The 20968-nt window shown below is 47.0% G+C and overlaps 1 protein-coding gene across 6 annotated transcripts in view; it reads left to right on the top strand.

Moving 5' to 3' along the window:
• The window catches only part of LOC117241320 (latrophilin Cirl-like), a 358814-nt gene that overhangs the window by 112378 nt on the left and 225468 nt on the right, over positions 1-20968 (top strand). For 5 of the 6 annotated variants that reach the window (XM_033507286.1, XM_033507289.1, XM_033507275.1 and 2 more), the window contains one exon: positions 20146-20268. In XM_033507286.1, the coding sequence (XP_033363177.1) occupies positions 20172-20268 (97 nt within the window). In that variant the 5' untranslated portion in view covers positions 20146-20171. Of the gene's footprint in view, positions 1-20063; positions 20069-20145; positions 20269-20968 lie in introns of those variants that run through there. The other variant, XM_033507280.1, reaches the window with a different exon arrangement.

Raw genomic sequence — 20968 nt, 5'->3', positions numbered from 1 at the left:
ATTCGTGAGAAGCTATAGCGATCACGAGTCGGGGTCGACAACAGTAGTCATCGTAGTTGAACTGTAGATGAAACGATTAAGAGTGATTCACAGGCTGCTAGGGACGGATGGCAGTTGCTCTCCTAATGAGTTGTAATTAATGGTTCGGGTATACGTGTGTATATATAGACGAGTTGCGTTCACTCGGAAGCATTACGAGGCACTGGAAATTTCGCGCCACCGACCACGGTATAAGGCGAACGAGTACCGATATACGGCCAACTATTAATAATTGGTAGGATCGCACGTCTTGGACGTGCGCGTATCGCGACGCGCGCTAACTACCGTGAAACGGAGCTCGCTACCTTTGCGGATTAGTAGGCACGTGAGATGGTGGTGTTCGAGATCGCGGAAGTCGCAAAGTCCACTTTATATACGTACATGGTCTTTTTATGGCTGTTCGTCGGACGTCGTTAAGGACGCCCGCCTTTTTTTCCCCTGCCTATCTTTCCTTGCATGGACTGTAACATTTCTGCATAGCACGCCGTTGCTAACGCGTGGGAAGTGTTGCAAGGATATGAGGATCGATGCTTGGAACCGATAGGGAAGCCTTGTTTCCTCGTATAGGTTACTGCTTGGATTTATTGATAGATCTTATCGCGTTATCTAGCTTTATTCATGTACTTGCATCGGTGATTTAAGCAACGCGGAGAAAATAGTTATTATTCTATGATTATTTCTATTAAGGACCGAATGCTCCTCAGGCTATATTTGTCATCGATAATAGAGACACATTGTCCGTTATCTGTTTGTAAGAAAGACAAAACGCGATAGGATTTGGAACAGCTTTATTTTATCGTTTAATTACTTAGTTAGATTTTAAACTACAAAGCGCTAAAGATAACTTGGGATTGTAAATAATTTCTGAATCGAAGTTTCATTATCTCTATTGAAGAAATGTATTGATCTCGTATAAGCATAATACTTTTTATCTCTTTGCGGAAGACACGTAGCACTAAATTTCAGAATAAGTTGGTTCGTTTAATTAGTAACGATTCAAAGTACAGCGTTGCTGATCCGCAACAACGTGCATGAAAGGGTAAAAAATAACTCGAAATTGTAATTCGAATGCACGAAAATTTGACTTCTCTATTGAAATCATAGTACATATAGGCGAAGCTGGTGTAACGCGGAGCAGCTAAATGGGTTGGCTGGTTTGGGAGGACTTAATGATTGCACGGTAGCTGGTTTCGCGAACAAGAGAACCAGGAAGCGAATCGATCTCGCCGATCTTGTCTATCGCTGCCATATAGAACGCGGCTGACCTCCGGTCAATTTCAGGAAAATACGCGCAAAAGCGCAGCGCCGAAGGTGTATTATCTCTCGCGATGCGGGGCCGCCGGGCGAAAACCGAATGTATAATTAATTCGAAACGCGAGGCGCGGCCGTGCTTAATGAAGTCAGAGGTCAATGCGGCGCAATCGGTCGAAAATCAATTTTGACGCGTCGTTGCTCGATTCGACGAGGCTGCCGCCTGTGTCGAAGGTTCGCGTGGTTTTACGTTTTTCGAAACGTTTTCGCTCCGTGCCACGAAAACACGATAGACTTTGACCTGTTCCATTGCAAATTACTCACCGAGATCTTGAGTGCCGGAAATTGTCACCCCTTCAAGTTACAGGACCACCCCCTTTGTTCGCAGCTACCGTGCGAAGGGTGTTATTAATCAACGCTGCCTTCAACGAAATTGATGGTTCAATTTCGCAAAAGTAGACAGGGTCGGAAAGTTGTAAAGGGTGTAATTAAATTCTAGATAATATTGTCTTTCCTTAAGTGTTATGTCGTCGATATACGCGTGAAAGATGACATTGTTATAACGATAAAGGAACTCTCGAAGCGTCTTAGGTAGTCTTGAATAAAATTTAGTATTGACGGAGCAAGCGAAATTAAGGTACGTGTATCCTTAGCCGCAGAAGCTGCTGTTTACTCATACTACACGTTCTGTTTCTCGAACGTTCATCGAGTTCGAAACAGGCTGTTCAAACAGCCATCCTCGCCGGAGCTGACGGAATCCAAGGCTGCCACGTTCCACTCGTTCAACCTGCGATCTACAAACGCTTCACAGTGTCATCAATTTCGCCTCTCACGTCGTTATTTCTCTCTGCGAATCATATAGTTGGCAAAATTCTCGATCCTCCTAAATTTGATACACGGTCGACGTCTAAAGGGTAGATCTTGGAATATTCGAAGATGGTCGAGAACGCGAGTCTGAGGTGCGATCGAAAGCGTAGAGAAGAGGAACGAAGTGGAGCGGCAGCCTCGACGAAAGAACGAGAAGAGGAGGAGTAGCAGACCAACCTCTAACCATAATCTAGCATTATGTCGAGTGGTGTGTAGAGGGTCGGAAGAAGCGGTTGGAAACGAGTTTGTTCGTTTCGGCGGATTATCCTGCCTCCGCGTCTCGGCCTCTGTACTTACAAAGAGCGCGGGCATATTTTCACGGTTGAAATTCACGTTCGAATCCACGAACGACGTTACGCCGGCTTACCGACGTGTATTCGTTTAATCTATTCAACGAGCGAGACCGTGAACGTGCACGATGCAGAGCCAGTAGGGCAGGGAGAAAGCGTCGGTGAGAACGATATACATAAAGACACGGTGAACAAGAAGAACAGAAAAGGGAATGGAGGAAGCAGAAAATCGACGAGTCGGATACACCGATCAAAGACGGTTATCCTTCTATCTTCTTTTCGCCTCTTTTTCTTTTTCTTTTTTCGTTTGTCGAGCATTTTTCTATGTTAATGAATTTCCAAATAGATATTGATTCGTAATGTTTGCTGCGGGAAAACGCGCGTATCGAAGATTATAGGATGTGAATAACTGCCTCTGCATTCGGGGCGGCTTCGACGAACACGCGTACGGTTCGTCACAGTCGCCTAGGCGATATTTCACGAATATCGAATTCCTTCGGACAATTTTTGGACGATACTTGATAGCGGAGAATTCGTATTAGTGCACACAGGGTAATGCAGAGTATACTCGTTCGGCCTTCCTCTTCTTCTCTGTTTGCCTGTACACGTTGCCTTCTCGCGCCGAATAGTTGATCGTTTCCATGGAATATTACGCACCCGTGCGCGTAATAAACGATCCGACGAAGATGCTAAAAAATGTGATTGAGTTTCATGTATAGCTGACATCGGAGCTTGAGTTACGTGGAACGATCTCGTTCCTTCTGCCGCCTGCTATTGCTTAGTTTTCCCGATACGTTTGGAATATAGGAGAGCCACCGGGATACGATGTTCGTGTACGCGCGCGCTTTTATTCGTTCCACTCTCGGCGATCGATCGCAGCCCGCCTCGGTGAACCATGAAAAACGCGGCGCCGGCTGAATCAACGATTGTAAATGCGAATTGTTCGGAATACGTCGTTTTCTTCACTTCTACGTCTGAGAAATACGAGAAAAGCTGGACGACCGAAAGTATAAAAGTCGCATAAGTTTCGAAAACTCGCGGCGTTATCTTCGTTCGAGTTATTTTCGGTTTATCTCCGAGTTAACCAGTCCCAGATACCCGAACCATCGGTGGAGAAAAATTCCAGAAAACCGTTCGTCTATTGTACCGAAATTCTCCGGACTGAATGGGTCACGTGTCCCTATTAGTCGAGGTAATGGAGACTCTAACCGTACATTCATTTGGCTCGGACTCTTTTAACCGGACTGCTTAACGCACTCCTAAAAGCGCGCCCTAAAGAAAGAGAAGTGCCCTTAAGGATACGTGTCTCGCTCGAAAATAGCCGATTCGTCATGCCGTCTATCGTAAACATGTGCACCGGATAAAGCTGTCTCCGAAGATGCACTTCTGACGATTTTTACCACCCGCGAGACCACTATTCGGGACCTCTTTCAAACTCTCTTAAACATTTCAAACATCCTGGATATTCGGCGTCGATTAAAAAAGGAGCGTCACGCTTCTCTATCGAAGTAATCCAATCCGTTTTTTCTCCCCTTTCCTTTCCCTTTTTTTAAACGAATTGATATATTACGCTACCATCGGTGGCGAAAAAAATGGCTAGCATCGCCCTCTCAGTTTGTCGCGATACGCGCACACGTACCATTCGTAACACGTACGATCTATCTGGAAATCACAGCGAGAGAAAGAAAGACGCGACGATGGACGAGAATGTGAAAGAACGGGAGAGAAAGCGAAAGAGGAGCGGGACCGACCGAGTGGGTCCTCCACCTCTTTTTTTCGCACCTGAATTTTAAACTAAGGCCGAGCGCGTAAACGCGGAAGCCGCCTTTGAACGAGGATGGCGGCGAGCGTTTTTCGCCGAGAAAAACGAGCGCGGAAAACATTTCCCTGGCGAGATCCGTGTCCGGTCGTGCAACCGTTGCATAAATATGAGGGAACCGCGCGCAAGCAACGGTGCACGCGGCGACATGAAAATGCGATGAAGGCTTCGCCGATGACAGTGGAAGCGCCGCCAGGAGGTGGAGGAGGCTTCTCTGGTGAGAAAAAGAGAGCGCAGGAACGTGAGCTCGAATTTCTCATCCCTTTCGTGACGGGTTACGACTTTGCGAATTTTCAACGGTCCTGGAAATTTCGACCGCCTCTTGAAAAATTAAATACCATCCATCCATCCATCCATCTTTCTTCCCTTTGGTCGCGACTTGCGACTTCTGGAAATTCCTCCCTTTAATAGCAAAAGCATCGTGGGCAAATTGAATCTTTGGAACGGTTCTCCCCTTGGAAAAATAGAAGGAGACGTTTGCTTGTTTTCTTTGGCTCGAGTCGAACGGTGAATCATCGACTCGTGGTTCCCGTGATCCCGAACAATTACGCCGTATAAAATCTAGGATTGTGGTTCAACAACGGGGTTCGTTGCATAAATATGAGGGTGACGCGCGAGAAATGGAACACCCGAAGACATGAAAATGCAATGAAGACTGTACGGAATCGGAGGAGAAACGAGTAAGGCTGAACGGAGGGGAAAGGAAGGAGAAATGGAGCGAGCCGAGAGAACCTCGATCTCGAATTCGTTGTTCGTAGGCAGGGGAAAATATAGAGGACATTTTTACCGAGGTAAATCTTTAAGCGGCAGTTGGATTTGGACACGAGGACGAGGCGTGATTAACAAAGATAGAACGTAAAACCGAAAGAATACAAGGGAATGAAAAGAACGAACAAAGGTGGCGACTCTGAAGAACGTCTCCGCGGTGAAATAATTGTAATTTTCTTGGCTGACCGTTGGCTATGTTCAATGACTATTTCTTAGCGAGCCATTCTTCTCGTAATTACGGTTTTAATCTAGCCAGCAGAGCGGGAAACCCGGTTTCCCCCTATCACCATGCGAGACGCTCTTTCCATTCGTGGCACCTTTCCTTTTTCCTAGAATTTTTCTTCGCGAAGGAACGTCACGAACTCTGGACGAACGTTTTTCGACCGTCCTTGTAATCGCCGATCATCCCCGGTCCAATAGGGAAATTGCTTCCGTCCCTGGAACCAATTACGAACGTTGTTACCAGCTCCTCGGTCTCGAAAGTGCTCCGAACCTCGAAATTTCTTTTCGTGTTCCCTTTCGACCGCCTCTCGCAAATTACCGGACCTATTCTCTCGGCGACTTTTACAGTGGCAGGAAGCGAGAAAAAGAATCGTAGGTGGATCGCGAGTCCCTTCGTTCGTATCTCTTTACACAACGAAGGGAACGAGCTGCGTGAAAGGGATCGTGAAAAGGGGAAGAGAATTTTTGATGGAGTCGAATCTCGAGTAAAGAAAAGAATGCTTCCGGTTCCGCCAAAATTCCTATGTTCTCATCCTCCGGAATCGTCGTCCCGGGCCACACGAATTGCCAAATGGGGAAATATCATTTTACCGCTCAAATATTTGGGCATCCCCGAACGAACGAGGATCCGTCCTTACGCTACACCGCGTTTCGACCTTCCCGCTTTTTTTTCGGGGTGTACGTACTACATCAACGAAAAGTCGCATGGATGAGAGAGAAAAGGCAGAGATTCGCGATGGAAGATGGACGAGAAGAGACGTATCGCAAAGGTAGAAAGTGAAAAAGAGAAGTGGAAAGAGAGAGAAAGGGAGTGTGGGTCTGCACTTTAGCCCGATTAAATACTACGGTCCTGGTCGGGTAGCTGGTAATTACGCAAAGTGGTCGGTGGTCCCTGGTTACTTCGCGTTTACCGGCCTCTGCTTTCCCAGCCTCCACCCTGGCGTTCCAACTCTCTTCTGATACCCACTTTTGCTTCTTCACCCCCGTGATTTCTCCACGAGAGAAATTTTGAAAGATTTATCGTCTTCCGATAGTTAATCTTCTCCTTTATCGTTTTTGTATAGCTAGCAGATACTAATGGAATTTTTAAACGAAAGTATTAAACAGGATTACCGTGTAATAAAAATCTAAACAACGCGCTTGTAATCGTAAGAGAATCTACTCTCGCCTACCTTTCCTTCCCGAGATGGGTTTATGTCTCTCTAGGTGGCATAAATTACCACATTTTACGATTTTCGAGTATATCACCGGTTTACTTAATTATGACTGGCCTATCGTCGTATCAATGATTATTTATACCGTGTACGAAGGACGTTTATTGCTCGATCGGTAACTACGAAGCAACGTTGGTTGGTTGGCCGACGAGCGAAGAGACTTAATGGTGTCCCATGGTGGGAAGTATAAAAAGATATTCTATGATTTACATGTCAATCACGACACCATTACCGAACAAGAAGCCGAAGAATAATCTAGCCGAGTCCACTGAATATTTATCACTTCACGAAACTTGTTCTCCTCGATAGCAGTTTATGAAAAATACCCTTCTCACGCTGTGATCGTTTCTCGTCTTCCTAGCATCACGGAGGACAAGGAAAGACGACGTCGAGCGACCATGTCGTAATAGACACTTTGGATCGTGTAACCAAATAACGCGTAATTGCAAGAAGCGAAAGCATACTGTTCTTTTGTACGTTCGGCCTCGATAGCAGCCCCTGTCTTGTTACGGTGTTAATAAAATTTCGAAACGTCGTATATAACACACGCGATATAGATACGAAAGTTTTTCATAATGTTTAGATACATGTGTTCGTGAGTCAACGTATAAATTCGTTTTTTCCATTCCAACGTCTTATTTTTAGTCAAAGAGAAGCGGCAGTGTAAAAAATAAAACAGTAGATGGGCATGGATCGATTGGAGGCTGCAAAAAGAGGCTGTGTAGCACACGGGGCGCGAAATTGATTTGATTACACGGCTTCCTGTTTCTTTTAGACGATTCGCGGGGACAGGATGCAACGCGAGTCGATTCTCGACGCCGTGGAACAGAAGGATCATCGCGTTTCCCCGATGCTCGTCTCGATTACGGGCTGAGACGCCATCGAAGATGCGTGATTCCATTTACCGGTTGCAAATCAAAACCGCAACCCGTCCGTGGACCGCAGAAATGGGCATGAATTACTATCGACGATCGAATCGCTGGAACACGAATCGCATCTGCTGTGCCGCCGCGTTATAATCGCCTCGATAGGTTCTCGATCGCCAACGTTGGATTTCTTTCAGCGATCTGGCTCCTAGCAGTCCGTGAAATCAGAACGCATAACGAGGCGCCCGGAGTACCTCGAAATAGAAACGAAATCGGAATCTCGCGCCTGATACACCGTAATCTCGCGAGATTACACAGATAAACGCATTTTTTCGATCGAATATTGATACCAATTTTCTTCTTCGACAATAACTGTACGAGTTTGCTGCCATTGATCGTTCAGAGAGATATTAGATGTCGGATTAGATATATAATTGCGTTTATGAAATTTTGTCCACGTTCATGAGAGTTAATCTACGCGGTACTGGTGCGCTTTAGTTTCTTTCTTTTCCACTCACGAGCTTGTAATCGGCTCGAGCAGAAACCCATTACGCCAGATGGCTTTGTTACGCCACTGCCATCGTCCCAAAATTAATAACCCTACTACGTTCCCGACGTGTACCATACTCACTCTACTCTTCCACGTCGTCTCTTCTCGTTTTCTCCCTTTGACCTTCGCTCGTACACCCTCCTTCGTTCCGACTCGCGTTCTCTTTGTAGTTGACCGAAACAACTTTGCCGAATTATTTGTTCGACACGATTCGATACGCGCGTTTCTGTCGTATCTTATCTCCGATCTAACGTCGCTCCCTCCGACGGGGAACGAGGGTGTACGGAACCTCAGGGACGAATATATACGACGAGGGATAAGATCGTTTCATTAAAGGCACCGGAGATGCTGCACTTTGCGCGTCGCTGCATCTAGATGAAAATTCTTCTTTCTATATCTTCCTTCCCCTACGTTCTTCCGCGTCGTATACGAGTCTCTGATATTTTGGCTTTTAATTACGTGCCATGGTTAGGAGAATGGTACGATTTCATCTAATCTGCCCTTGTGGCCAAATACGAGCGTTGGAAGCGATTCGAGGAATCCCTTATACCACGGGGTTAATTGAAATCTGATACGATCTTGAAGAATCTTAAACAACCTCGGTGATCAAGCTCGACTGATCGAAACGTAGGAGGGAGCAAGTAAAAGTACGAACTATCGGTCGCGACCAATAACAAATTCTCGCCGAGCAAGAGGATATCGAAAAGAAAAAAGACGCGAAGGAAGAGGCATCGGGGACGAGCGAGTCGGCGGAATAATTAGTCGATTTATCGACGCGAAACGAGACAGTCGAAACGGATTAGCGGATCGCGGTCGAAAGAAACGCTGTACAAGATCTGTCGGTGTGTGTTTGCGCTCGCGCTTGAACGTGTGAGCGGAGTTAATGCATCTGCGCTGACACCGCCGCCGTTGCAGGCCCGTAATGCAGTTCTGCTTTTCGGAGCTTTCATACGCCCCCGCAACTCTGTGTGTTCACGGAACCGTGCCGTGTACACATTACTGGTTTTCCCCGGTTACCGTGTATCGAGTGTATCGCGCTCTCTTGCTCGTAACCGCAATACTGCGGATCATTGTTTTCGGAAATACGGGCCAGGTTAGGTTCTCCGTGCATCTGAGAGATCCGCCAGGAATTCGATCCGAGATATTCAGACATCGCGGTGTTGTCTGGTATTTACAAGATCTCCGAAGAACGTTCCAATTTCCTGTGTGACAAAAATATCGTTACACCAGTCGTAGCGTGAAAAACCGAGGAATGTGAAGCGCGGCAGAAAATTAAAAATAACGATTCGTCTTCACAGTGTCCGGAATATTCGCTAAAATTTAATTATTCCTTGACGGAAGAAACAAGAATACCTGTGTCGACCATTCGCGAAAAGACGCGATCGCGAGAAAGCACATCAACGGCAGTCGTAAATTCCCGTTACGATTAGATAATCGACGCCACGAAATGATCGATGCCCTGATTTCTGTTACGATAATAGGGGTGGTTCAATCGAGGTTACACTGAATTAACAGGTATAAATTAATGTTTATTCCAACAACTTTGTAAAGAAGATAATTACATCGATGCGTATGTACAAGTTAAGTAGGTGATTCATTTAAGGATAGAAGTCCGATAATCACGTGTTGACTATTCTAACGATAAAGAATAAGTAAGGTAAAGTGACGATGCTGTGTCGGAGGAAAGCTAGCGATGGGTGTGTGTCTAACGCAAGGGACCATCGAATTTGTTGATGACAATTTTGGTTAGGAAAGTGAGGGCAGTAGACGTTGCTTCTGATTGGATAAAAGAAAGTTGGATAGAGAGTTGCTAGTGGGAAGTGTCATCCGTGAGAAAAACTAACTTTCCCGTGTCTTCCCGTAGTAAACAATAAGCTTTAGAAACGATTCAGTAAAAAGATGTTTGTTCGGTCTGAAGGACCTTAGTTAGCAAATTCCTGAGATTTATGACGGCTCCTTAAGACTATCGAGGGTACACAGTAAGGATGAGCGGACATCTGGTTCCCATCTTGCCCGCGGTGTGTGGCCTGGTCTAGGTAGAGTGTCGCCCGACGTAACAATACCTTATATCGTACGGTGAACCAGTTCCATATCATAAAGACGAAGAATTAGAAGTTGGTATTCACGTTGGATAATTTAATTTTAAAGACACTCGTTCGATGCTCGTTGAACACGAGCCGAGAGCGAAACCCTTTGCGACGTAATCCTCCGTTCTGAATCTTTCGCGCGCGAGGTAAGCGAATAGGAAATGTTCCGTGTCCCTCCAGTCGAAAATCCGTCCTTAATAAGGAGAAAAAGCGAGAGAAAAATATTTGAGAGCAGTTCGTTTTGCGAGCTGAGATACAGGGCCGCCCGCACGGTTTCGAGGAGGCGGAGCCTATAATAAATTCCCTGTTCTCCGCGCCTGGGATTAATCGTATCGAAGAGTCGGCAAGGTGGATTAAAAGCTCCTCGTATTCCCGGCAATACCTACCGGCCCTTTTCTTCCACTCCGCGAAGAACGGGAACCGTTTCGTTCTGCCGAATTTAAGCCTCTCGACGACCGATCCGGCGCCAATGCACATTTAAATTGATGGCTTCACGGTCCCTTGCATTTCGCGCTGCGTGTACTCGATATCTCGCCCTATCGTCTCCCCGTGGCTGCGAGACCTCCGACGTCCTCTTCCCCTCGGCTCGCTTCCTCGACCAGGTTCCCTTCTCGGGCCCACGACTCTCGAGAGCTTTATCCTATTAATCAATGCGCATAAATTGTTTTAAGGGAATCGTTACTGCCATTCAGACACGCCATATAATGTCGACGGGGTTAATGTCGCGCGCGGAACAAGAGGGAGCCAGCGAACCGGAATCATTAGATGTAACGCGGAATAGACGTTGCTCCGGAGGATTTATCGCGCGGAAGCCCGGAATTCGCAGAGGCCCGTTTCGACGTCGTTCCTATTCATACGGGCCAACCCACGAATAGCTTAGCGGCAGAACGCGATCGAGAATGCTGGCAATTGGAAATAGACCCCCTAAATAGGGTTCGCGTCACCCTCTTTCCATTTAGAAGAGATTTGTGGTAATCTATCGTGGATCTAATCGAGATTACCGTTCGGTATGTCATCGGTGTCTCTTAAGATCGAAGAGTTTGTTGTTACTTTGAAAATGGTAAAATCCGGCAAAGGGGATAAACAAGAGGAAAAGCGCATAAAGCGGAGTATAGAGCGTGGAACAGGCGGCTGAACGCGGTAGGTGGTGGAAGCGAGTACATTTTTCAAAGGGCCTGAGACGTGGCGGATCGACGAGAGTCGGGAGTTGGACGACGAGAAATAGGAGGTCGAAGGTGGCTTAACGCGCGTTATTCTCGTCGCCGCCGGAGCAAACCCGCGGCAAAGTCACTGAAGTCGCGTCTTTTCTATCTCGGAAGTACTTCGAGCTCCTTCCTCCGCGTCTAACTCCGCGTAGGCCTCCGTGCTCTTCCGCTGGCTGCTGTCCCGACGGAAATCTTATAGCCGGGGGTGAACTGGACCAGAGAAACGGCAGAAGACGAAGAACCCTCCAGTCACGAGAACCACGAGAAAAGAGAGACGGAGTGAGATTGTTGCTCTCGTACGCTCGTATATCCAGCCAGACTTTATCTGGCTGGTCTCTCCGGTTTGTTCCCTGAGATTTATCGGCGATACCGTTTTGCCCTGCTCGCATCACGCACGCGGTAATAACGAATAATGCCATGCAGTTAGAGAGAGAGAGAGAGAGAGAACGAGAGAGAAGGGAAGAAAGGGGAGGCCAACCCTTGGCGTTCTTAAGTGAAAAGTGAGCCCTCGTTCCATAAAGGTAGAGCCGAAAGCCGGGATCGCGTACTCGGAACACGAAGATCGGGCAGAATTTTCTAAAAGGGGCCGAATAATACAATCGTTACCCCCAACCTTTTTCGTCCCATTTCTCTGCCTCTCCGGTAATATTTTCCGTAATACCGAGGCCATATAGCGATTCATCCTCGTCGTTTGTGTCAATTCGAAAGCGTTTTCCCTTGGCGCTGAACATTCTCGAGCGGTCCTTATACCGTGCAATTTTTATTAATAATTTTATCACTTTATTTCTTTCTCTTATCGGCCATACTTGTACAGCGGCACAGAGAGAAAAGACGTCGTGTTTAATGAGCCAAAAAAGAGTGTGCCGCGGGACGACAGACTCGTCAGCGGTGGCAGTGAATTTAATTATTTTGTCTCGCAAGTTAGAAACGCCCCCGTGTGTTCTTTTAATTGTTTCTTTGTTCCGTTCTCTTTCCGCGCGGACTACTCGATTCTATTTATTTTTCTCGACGATGCGCCACGCTCGACCACTCCGGAACTTCAGGCATTCCGCCATTGACAGTGAGAACGGTCTTTCGCTACGTTGCACGTCCTCCTCGTCTTTTCCCCTTTTCCGTCTTCCCCGTTCTTTTTACCCTTTTCACTCGCTCGTTTCTTCTGTGCCGTTGGTCCTCTTTGAAATTATCAGCGTTTCACGGTATTCGCTGGTAAGTATTTTACAGCCGTCCTCTCGCGACCCTCTCGGCCGCCTATTTGCGCCGCATGACGCGGATTGCGAAACAAATCGACGCTTTCTCTCGGTTTTTTAGCGAGCTTCCGCCTCGTCTGCTAGCATTTTCGGTGCACCGTGTTGAAACGCTCGTCTCTCGAAACGTAGCCGCGAGCACCATGAAAAGGATATTCTCCTGAAGGTTCTCGTGGAAAAATTCCGCAAGATTTGCCGAAACTACCTCGATCCGTCGAGTCCATTCGTTTCGCGGGAGAAATGTCGCGCCGATTTGTGAAATCGAACAGTTCCATGTAATATCACATGTTTGGGATTGTACTATGGTAGAAAAATAATAAAAAAAAAGGTCACGTTCTGTCCAAGTCAGAAACACTCCGCTTCGATAATCGAGTGCAGCACTTCGCAGTTTTCATCTCTGCTACCTGCAGTAACATCTGATTTCTTATACGTACGAGTCGGAAGATGTTTGGAACGAGAACCGGTCGCTAGCTTGTCGACCACTAAATTTTTTCCTTTCTCTTGGATCCTGGCGATCGTATTTTCAGGCTGTCGATTTCCTCCCCGAACTTCCCGGTGAAAGGATCGCGCGCTCCAACGGAGCCAAGTAATCGGGTAAAAGGGAACAGAGCAGCATGGAAGGGTGGATCGACCCGCGTGCTAGAAAAGAATCGGCTCATATGAAAAATATTCGCCGATTCTACTATTCGCGTATCCTAAAATTTGTTATCTTGTTTGCTATCCTAATTCAGTACATTCCCATACACGATACACCATATCTATGGACGGCTAATTTTTCCAATATTCTCGGTGTCTGTTAGTATCTGGGCCGATAAATTCCAGGGTGTTTCCTTGCGAAACGTTCGACTAGAAGGAAGGCAGGCATTGTCGACGCCTCCACGGGTGAAAATAGAAAGCTGCAACGAAGGTGCAGATACTGGGAGGGATTGCAAGGGGTTGGTGTGCCGCGGAGGAACGGGTATATAGCGATGCACGTGAAAATGTCAAGCGCAATTTCTGAAATTCCATCGTGTCGCTTCCCCGTGCCACTCAAATGCCGCGCTACGCCCTCTACCCTGCTCGTTTTCCGTTCCTTGTCCGCCAATCTGTAAGAGAATTTCTCTTTCCTTCTGCCTCTTACTTCGTTCTACTCTACTCTCTCTCTCTCTCTCTCTTCGTCTCTGGCTGCTCTGATCTTCGTGACAGCACACCGGAAATAGACGTTGATCAAAATTTCACGAACTCAATCCAGAAACGCGTTATCCTCGCGAGGATCGGTCTACGAACGATTACCATGATTCTATCGAAAGAAATGGACAAGATCGATCGTACCGTCGTTGCCTGGAACGGTAAACGTTCGTTCTTCCCGCAGCCAGATACAGTAGCAGCGATCTCGGCAGGTTTTCTATGCGAAAATAAAATTTAACCGCAACACATCCCGTCGGGGAACTCCTTTTTATTCCGCTCCATCTTGTCCTCTGACGTGACCCCGTTTCCAATTGTCCTCTCGCGGCTTTCCGCCGCGGTGCACGTGCGCGGTTGGCAGCTCGCGTTCCGTGACGTGCATGCATGCCATGATGCAGCAAAAGGAAGACGTTACGCCGAGCACGGCAACGGGGAACGTCGGCGTCGTCGACGGAAAGACACGCGTTCCATTTACGCGATAGAAAAGCCTTCTTCTGGTTGTACCGCGATTTACGCTGCCGCAAAGCTGACGATGTGTCGCGAATGTGGTGAAAGGCTGGTGTTTTGCCAGTTGATTCGGAATCAGCTTCTTTTTGTAAGCGACGGTTAATACGATCATCGCTTTTACTTATTGCACATTATTTATGCAGCGCACCTCCAGCCTCTGTAAGGCTGAACCACTGGTCGAGTAAATGAATAGTCGGTTAATTCGAAAGTATAAATCAATTATCATTCGTTGGTTGTTACATCATACGAGCCGCTCAAAAACCATACTTATCAACTTGATAAATTACAGAGTACAAACACCGAAGACATTATGAACGTTATTTTTTCAATTTCGCATCGAAATTTATGCAACTGTCTTTCCATAAATAAATTAATGGGAGTGGACCGTACATTCTTTTAGAAATCGAACAGTAATTACATTCCTAGGCAGTGAACTCGAAGAATTCGCAAAAGTGGAGTCAATCGAGTTGGCCTTCTAACTTTCATGATCGGATAAAACGGATAAAACCGGTGGTCTGCCGTAATTGATTTTTCGTAAATCACGATCTAGTATCCTTGGAGGTAAATTACGAATCGGAGAACTGCTCTCGCTCCGTTTTCATTAGTATAGTATAAACGCTGTAGCTGGTAGCGCATTGTATACGAAACACGTGTATTGGTTAATGAATATGATTGTTCGTCGCGAGCATATGTTGATTTTTCTGTATTCGGTTGTCGTCGTGTAAAAGGGGACAAAGTCGCGCAAAGGTCTCGACAGCGTCTGTTTCAAAGTGGCAGAGTGGAAAATCGGGACGGCGAACAATCGGGACCAGCCGGGGAGGCGACTGATTCAAAGGAGTAATTGTTGTAATACGCGGAGTTGCATGCGGCTAACAAAGCTGCGGAGCTTTTGTGTCGGTGCACGCACCACGCATGCACGCGTACTGGTTTCTTTGCGGCTGTACGCCGGGAAAAAGAAAAAGAGGGATGGCGAGAACGATTCGCTTGCAACCCCGAGTCGGAAACAAAATCAAGCAACGCGAACCGCGCAATTTTTACGTCTGCGGCGCATGCCATGATCCGTAATTCTTACGTTTGCGGGGACATTATGACTTCCATGACCGCATGACCGTTCCGTTCGACGCGAATGAATAAACAAAAAGATAGAGGGAAAAGAGGAACGAACGCTACGTTGACCACGGCGGCGATTCGTACGGTTTCTGCTTTTAAGCGACTGTCGTTAAACGCGGAACTGCCTGAAAATCCGATTAATTGCCTCTATTGCGGCGTGGAAACACGAGGCGGTGTCCTTCGCTCGTTAGGCAAATATTTCGAACAACGTGGGTCGTTCGATCTAACAATGAACAGTATCCCAACGTAACAAGCAATGCAGATCTCGTCGATTTATTATACGGCCTCTATTTAACAATACACTCAAAATCCATCAAACAATTTCAAGAGCACGCGCAGCCTGCAACAAACCGTCGATTATTTCGATCCTTTCAAGCTACGCACGAATCCCATAGGCAGGAAATAACTGGCTAATCAAGCTCGCAGCGCATCGTCCATCGACGAAACAAAACTCATCAGGCAAGCGCGAGCCGGTGCCACGCTAACGCCTAGCCTGCAAGCAGAGCTGTTGTTCCGCGAGCCAGCGGCAATTCGCGTAGCACGCGAATACGCAATTATTTTTAATTGCACCGGGGAATGGCGATTGCGTTCGGGGTTTCCGCGGCCGCATTAAAATGCGTCTGGGTGTAAAATTGAAACCTGCAAATCCGACGGGTACGCGGACGACTGGAGGCCCCACGTGTTCATTGGATAATGTGATTTTCAACAAATAATTTCGCGTCGATCGCGCCCCCCAGTTGCAGCGGCAGTTTCGCGTCTGGAACACGGAGCTTCCGTACGCCTGATTCGTCTCGCGGAGGGTCCGGCCGACGATTAACGCGTTTCGTGCTCGAAAACGTCGCGAAATCGCGCCGGAACGACCGACAGGGGACAAACCGGCCTAGTTATCGTGGTTCGTTCGCCATTCACCCCTTGGGGCAAACCGGCCTCGAAACGATTTTAAGTGGCCTCCCGAATTATCCCGAATCGCGCCCGATCAGCCGTGTTATCGCGATTGCCTCCCATCGTCCCGCGTTTTAGCGGTCCGCCGACGAACTCGTTCCGATTTTCTACCTTCCACGATCTCGCGAAATAATCGTCAGTTTTGTCGTAGACCAGTGGCGCGTTTTATTCGATGATCTGTTTATCGTTTTATATTTTTCCTTCGAATATTTTGTTCCTTTGGCCCGATAGTATAATAATAATAATTATGCGACTCGCACAGTGATTAGGTTAGAGTTAGGTTGATTTATTCCATAGGAAAGGGGATGGATGCCTGTCTAGTCATAGCAAAATTGCTAGTGGTTAATTAGCAGCGGATAACGAAGGGTTAGAAATATGTACATTGTATGACTCACGGTTTCACGGGTTAGGGTTGCACGGCCGACTAATAAATATTTTTACTCGACTCTTCTACCTTCTTAAGTGGGCTTAAGTAATCTTAATTCGCTATTTCATTACCGTTCTTACATCATCGAGGAAACAGTTCTAAAAATAAGCCTCCTCTCTAGCTTCTTTCGCGGAGATCGAGTCGAGAATCGAAGCGGAGCGAACCGATTCGACGATTCGATAAGCGCCGGCGGATTCTTAGAATTTCTGCGCGCTGTAAGCCGCGGGAATGCGTTCCGCGAGCGAGGCCGGTCTACGGAGGACTCGATTACCGATCTTCAAAAATACAGAGAGCCAGCGACTGGTTCCGGCGGTGGTTTCCAAGGAATCGTATTCAGTCGAGGGAAAAATCGGCCGCCCCAGAGATTACGGTGTGCGCCCAGCAGCGCGTAGCCAATTGTACATATATCGGATAGGCCGGAGTACGCGCGAACTTTCGAGAGATGGAAATCACGTTGTCATCGAGTTTATCGCAATTATCGTTACGCTCGTACAAATACACGCGTACGTGGGAATGTAATTAGCTCGGGACCGCCTGAGTAAACAATAACGTTTCGCGGAGTAAAGCGCGGGTGCTCGCGAATTCGGAATTTTTCTGCTTCGAGTCAATAACCAGCCGCACTAAACGCGCGTTCCCTACGTTTTACTACGCCAGCGTGAGGGTTTCACGGCAGCTCTTCTCTTGTGAATTATCGCCGGTGGATGTGGGAAACGTTTTATTGTATTTTGCGGCCTGCTTATTAAGAGCGGCCTTAAAATTACAAACTGTCTCGTTTAATCTTGCTGTACCTGTGATCTTTCAACGACACCGTTTATTAGCAAACAAAAAACCTATACCAGAGTTATTATTCCAAATTCTACATCCCATATTCATACGGGCTGAAACGACACGCTCTTGACACGACTAATCAACGCGAATCGAGGTACGGTTAGTGCTTCGCGTTTCGCGGCGAACCAGCGAGAAAACCTGGATTCATCGGCGCATAAACAGACAGGGAACGAAGACGAGAAAGAATACGAGGATCGATGACGCGGTATGGAGAGCGTGCGTGCGGCGGAGCAACCTCGTATACCGGCGATGAAAGGAGAATCGCGCGCGGTCGGTTCTATTCACGCGGCGAACGCGAACGCACGCGGATACCCAGGTTAGAAGAGATAAGCATCGTCGGATTAATTATGCGTAATGCGTCGGACATGTGCATCGCGTGTGTGCGCACGCTTAGACGCGCAACCCGAAGACCGCCACTCTCTTCTACTTATCATTGTTACTCCGGCAGTTTACTGACGTTTCCGCGATAATTACGGTACTCCGCGATTGTACGTTTATCCTGCCAACTCGTATTAACCGCCATTGAACAGCAACGGTAACGGGAAAGAGACAGAGAGGAGGGAGACTGTGGTGCACGTTGTCCAGCGAGCCGGTGCGCAGACACGGCAAAGTTCGAAAGGAAAACAAAAGGGTGGCAAGGGTACTGCGAGACTGCCACGCGACTTAATTAGGCTCGTTGGAAAAATTCACGCGGTCCTGGTTGCGCTCGTAGCTGCGGCGTGTTACTCGACTGCTGGCACTGCTCCAGGTATCCCGGTCGTTAGTACCTTTGAACACTTCCACGGGATCGTGCTCCGCTTGCGAACTGCATCGTAACGCGGTCTCATGTAAATCAAGGTAATACTGTACGGTGGGTGTCCAGTGACGGATGTGGGAACGATGATTGGCTCGAAGATCGAGTTAGAGGCGTTTGGGAATGTTGTTAGCTTAACAGTAGAGCCACCGGGCTTTGATTGTACCTAAATGTTTCGTACGTAGTTAACGAAAATTAGAGCGAGTGGGCATAGTAGAACTTCGTTTATTTGATTGAAATTTTAGTCGGTGATTAAATGAACTTTCGCTAATTGAATTCGCATAGCTGGAGCTAGACTTCTATTATGTTGACGAAAAATCATGGGTAGTGGAGGAAATTCCATTATACAAACTATCTGTCCACGACATATTCGTACTATACCCACTACTATTATACATATAATTATGTTTCCGTTTCGATGAACGTAAACGTTAACGTTACCAAAAGTATTTGCACCGATATAACTGGTCACTTCAACTGATTCGACAGTTCGTTAAATGTGGGTAAAAAATTAATCGAACGAATAAATAATCCGTAGGATATATAAATTATCAACGATTGACAAAAAAGTACATGAAGAAGGTAATCGTCACGTGGTCGGATTTCGCGCGGTCAGAAAAAACGAGAACGAAAACATAAGCGGCGCGATGTCGAACGGAAATAAATAGTTCGGGAGTTTCTGCTAGGATTCCGGTTGTGCAGTCTGTGAAAACGTGCGGGGAGGGAAACACGGTATTGGCGTTGCCGCGTTCTATTTCCGTCCCTCTGTTTTTCGGAGCCCTTTTTCTCTTTGACCGCTGCTCCGTTTCGTTTCGTTTTCTATATTCTTTCTCCTCGTTTCTCTCGCCGTTGGCCTCGAATGTTTTCATCCGCCGACGTCCCATTGTGCGGTGCCTGCTAAATGCCGAAACGCTGATGCGAAAATTGTTTTCCTTTTTTGCCTTCGTTAACCCATATTCACGGTGGCGCAGAGCAACGTTCGGCTCGAGGTTCACGCGCCTAACGCTCGAGAGTAGTTGGTCCCGTGAACAGGAGCAAGCACGCAACCCTTTCCTCTTCGAACGCATTTATTCCGTTCGTTCTCTCTGAATTAAGCTGATCTATACCGTTTCACCGACAACAGCGTTGCAACTTTCTCTCCATCGTATATAGGCTACGCTTCGTAGCAGTTGTTGTCGATTTTGGAAGATGGAGTCGATAATAGGAGAACGAGAGAGAACGCTGTACGTCCGTGAAATTTGTCGCTCGAACGCTTCAGCCAAAGTTTCGTGTAAGCGTAGTAGTGGCAAACCCATTTTCACGTAAAAAAAAAATCCACGCGACGAGACGCCGTCATCGTTACGAATTTCATCGGCGATAGGAGAGCAGGTGCGTTAGCTGGATTAGGCGCGAAATCGCACGGATAACATGTTTTCCTTCGGTAATGCCGCGCGACAAAGGGATTTCGCGAGAATGCGACTGACATCGAGCTTAAAGCTCGGCGGAAAAAAAAGCGGGCGCGATGTGTGTGGGACGCGCGTAAACACGCAGCGCGTTATCCGAGCAGATGGGCGCGATCATCCTCGATGGATCGAGGGAATTTAGGGAAGCCTCCGCGCGTTTATCCAGCTTATCGATTCTAATCTCACGCATGAAATACTAAATGAATATTTCAGGAAATACGAAACATAAAATTAAGAATATTGTAATTTCCAACTAAACGATTCGAAGCTTAAAACTTGAAATTCTAAGAGCTAAAAGTTTGGAATTCGAACACGCCTTTGACACGCTCTTTATTCGTTAAACCTACAAGACACGAACTTAACCCCTGAATCGTACCACCGACCAGTCCAGATGTTTCTACGCGAAAAATGTTCGGGCGTAATGAAAAATCGCGTTGCCGTGCGGTCGGTGTAACGCTCGCGGTAGCAATTACTCTCACCCTCTAACGATGCCGGTTGTTTTGTTTGCAGGCGTAGTCGGAGCTCGGAACTTCACGATGGAGTGCCGCAAGGGTCGACGGAAAGGTCTACTCAGTGGCCTGGTGTTTGCGTGGCTCCTAACCAGCGGTTGTACCGTCGCGGCGCGAAATATAGGTGAGTGCCAAGGTATTTACGATTTCAGCGCGCGCCGATTCCAAACCGGCGACCTGTCCACAGGCTCTCGGTCTCTGTCCTTGTGCCAATTAAGGCTCCTCACGGAGGAACGCGCGCGAATATTTACGCGTTGCACGTGAGCGAGACCGTGTTCACCGAGCCCCTGAAAAATTACAGCTTTCGAGTCGAACGTGAGTTTCGACTGGCTAACGACGAAAAGCCTGTGGCCAGAGTCAAGGGAAAAGGCAATCGACGCTTTTGCTTTGTTGCGTACGGATAATTGGTAAGAAGAAAATACTTTCCGCTAGTCCAGATACCATATCGTATAGCTTTTTGATTCCTGTCAATGTTGAATCTCGGACGATTCGAACAATCGCCGTTGTTTTTGGTTTTTAAACGTATTTACAAAGTTCGCAACTATTCTCGGATTAACTTTGCGTTTTATTAGCGTATACAAAATATTTACTGTTTGCTAGAAACTATGTTCGAGTAACGAATTATCGTACTTTGGACATGCAGAAGAAAATTTCGTCCAAATTCTAAGTGGTGGAAAGAACGGATATAAAATATCAAAGGAAATATAGCGTAATTTCGCTTCTCTTTGACTTGTCAAAAGATTAGCTTCTCCGATTCTCAGCAATTAGATATCGTCACGTTTAAAAAATATTCCATCCGCAATCGCTTATTTAACTTTCAATAA

The sequence above is a fragment of the Bombus vosnesenskii genome, unplaced genomic scaffold, assembly GCF_011952255.1.
Source record: "Bombus vosnesenskii isolate JDL3184/JDL3185 unplaced genomic scaffold, Bvos_JDL3184-5_v1.1 scf7180000013264, whole genome shotgun sequence".
NCBI classification, from domain to species: domain Eukaryota; kingdom Metazoa; phylum Arthropoda; class Insecta; order Hymenoptera; family Apidae; genus Bombus; species Bombus vosnesenskii.
The sequence above is the reverse complement of the archived record's forward strand: the minus strand, read 5'-3'. Positions and strand labels throughout refer to the sequence as shown.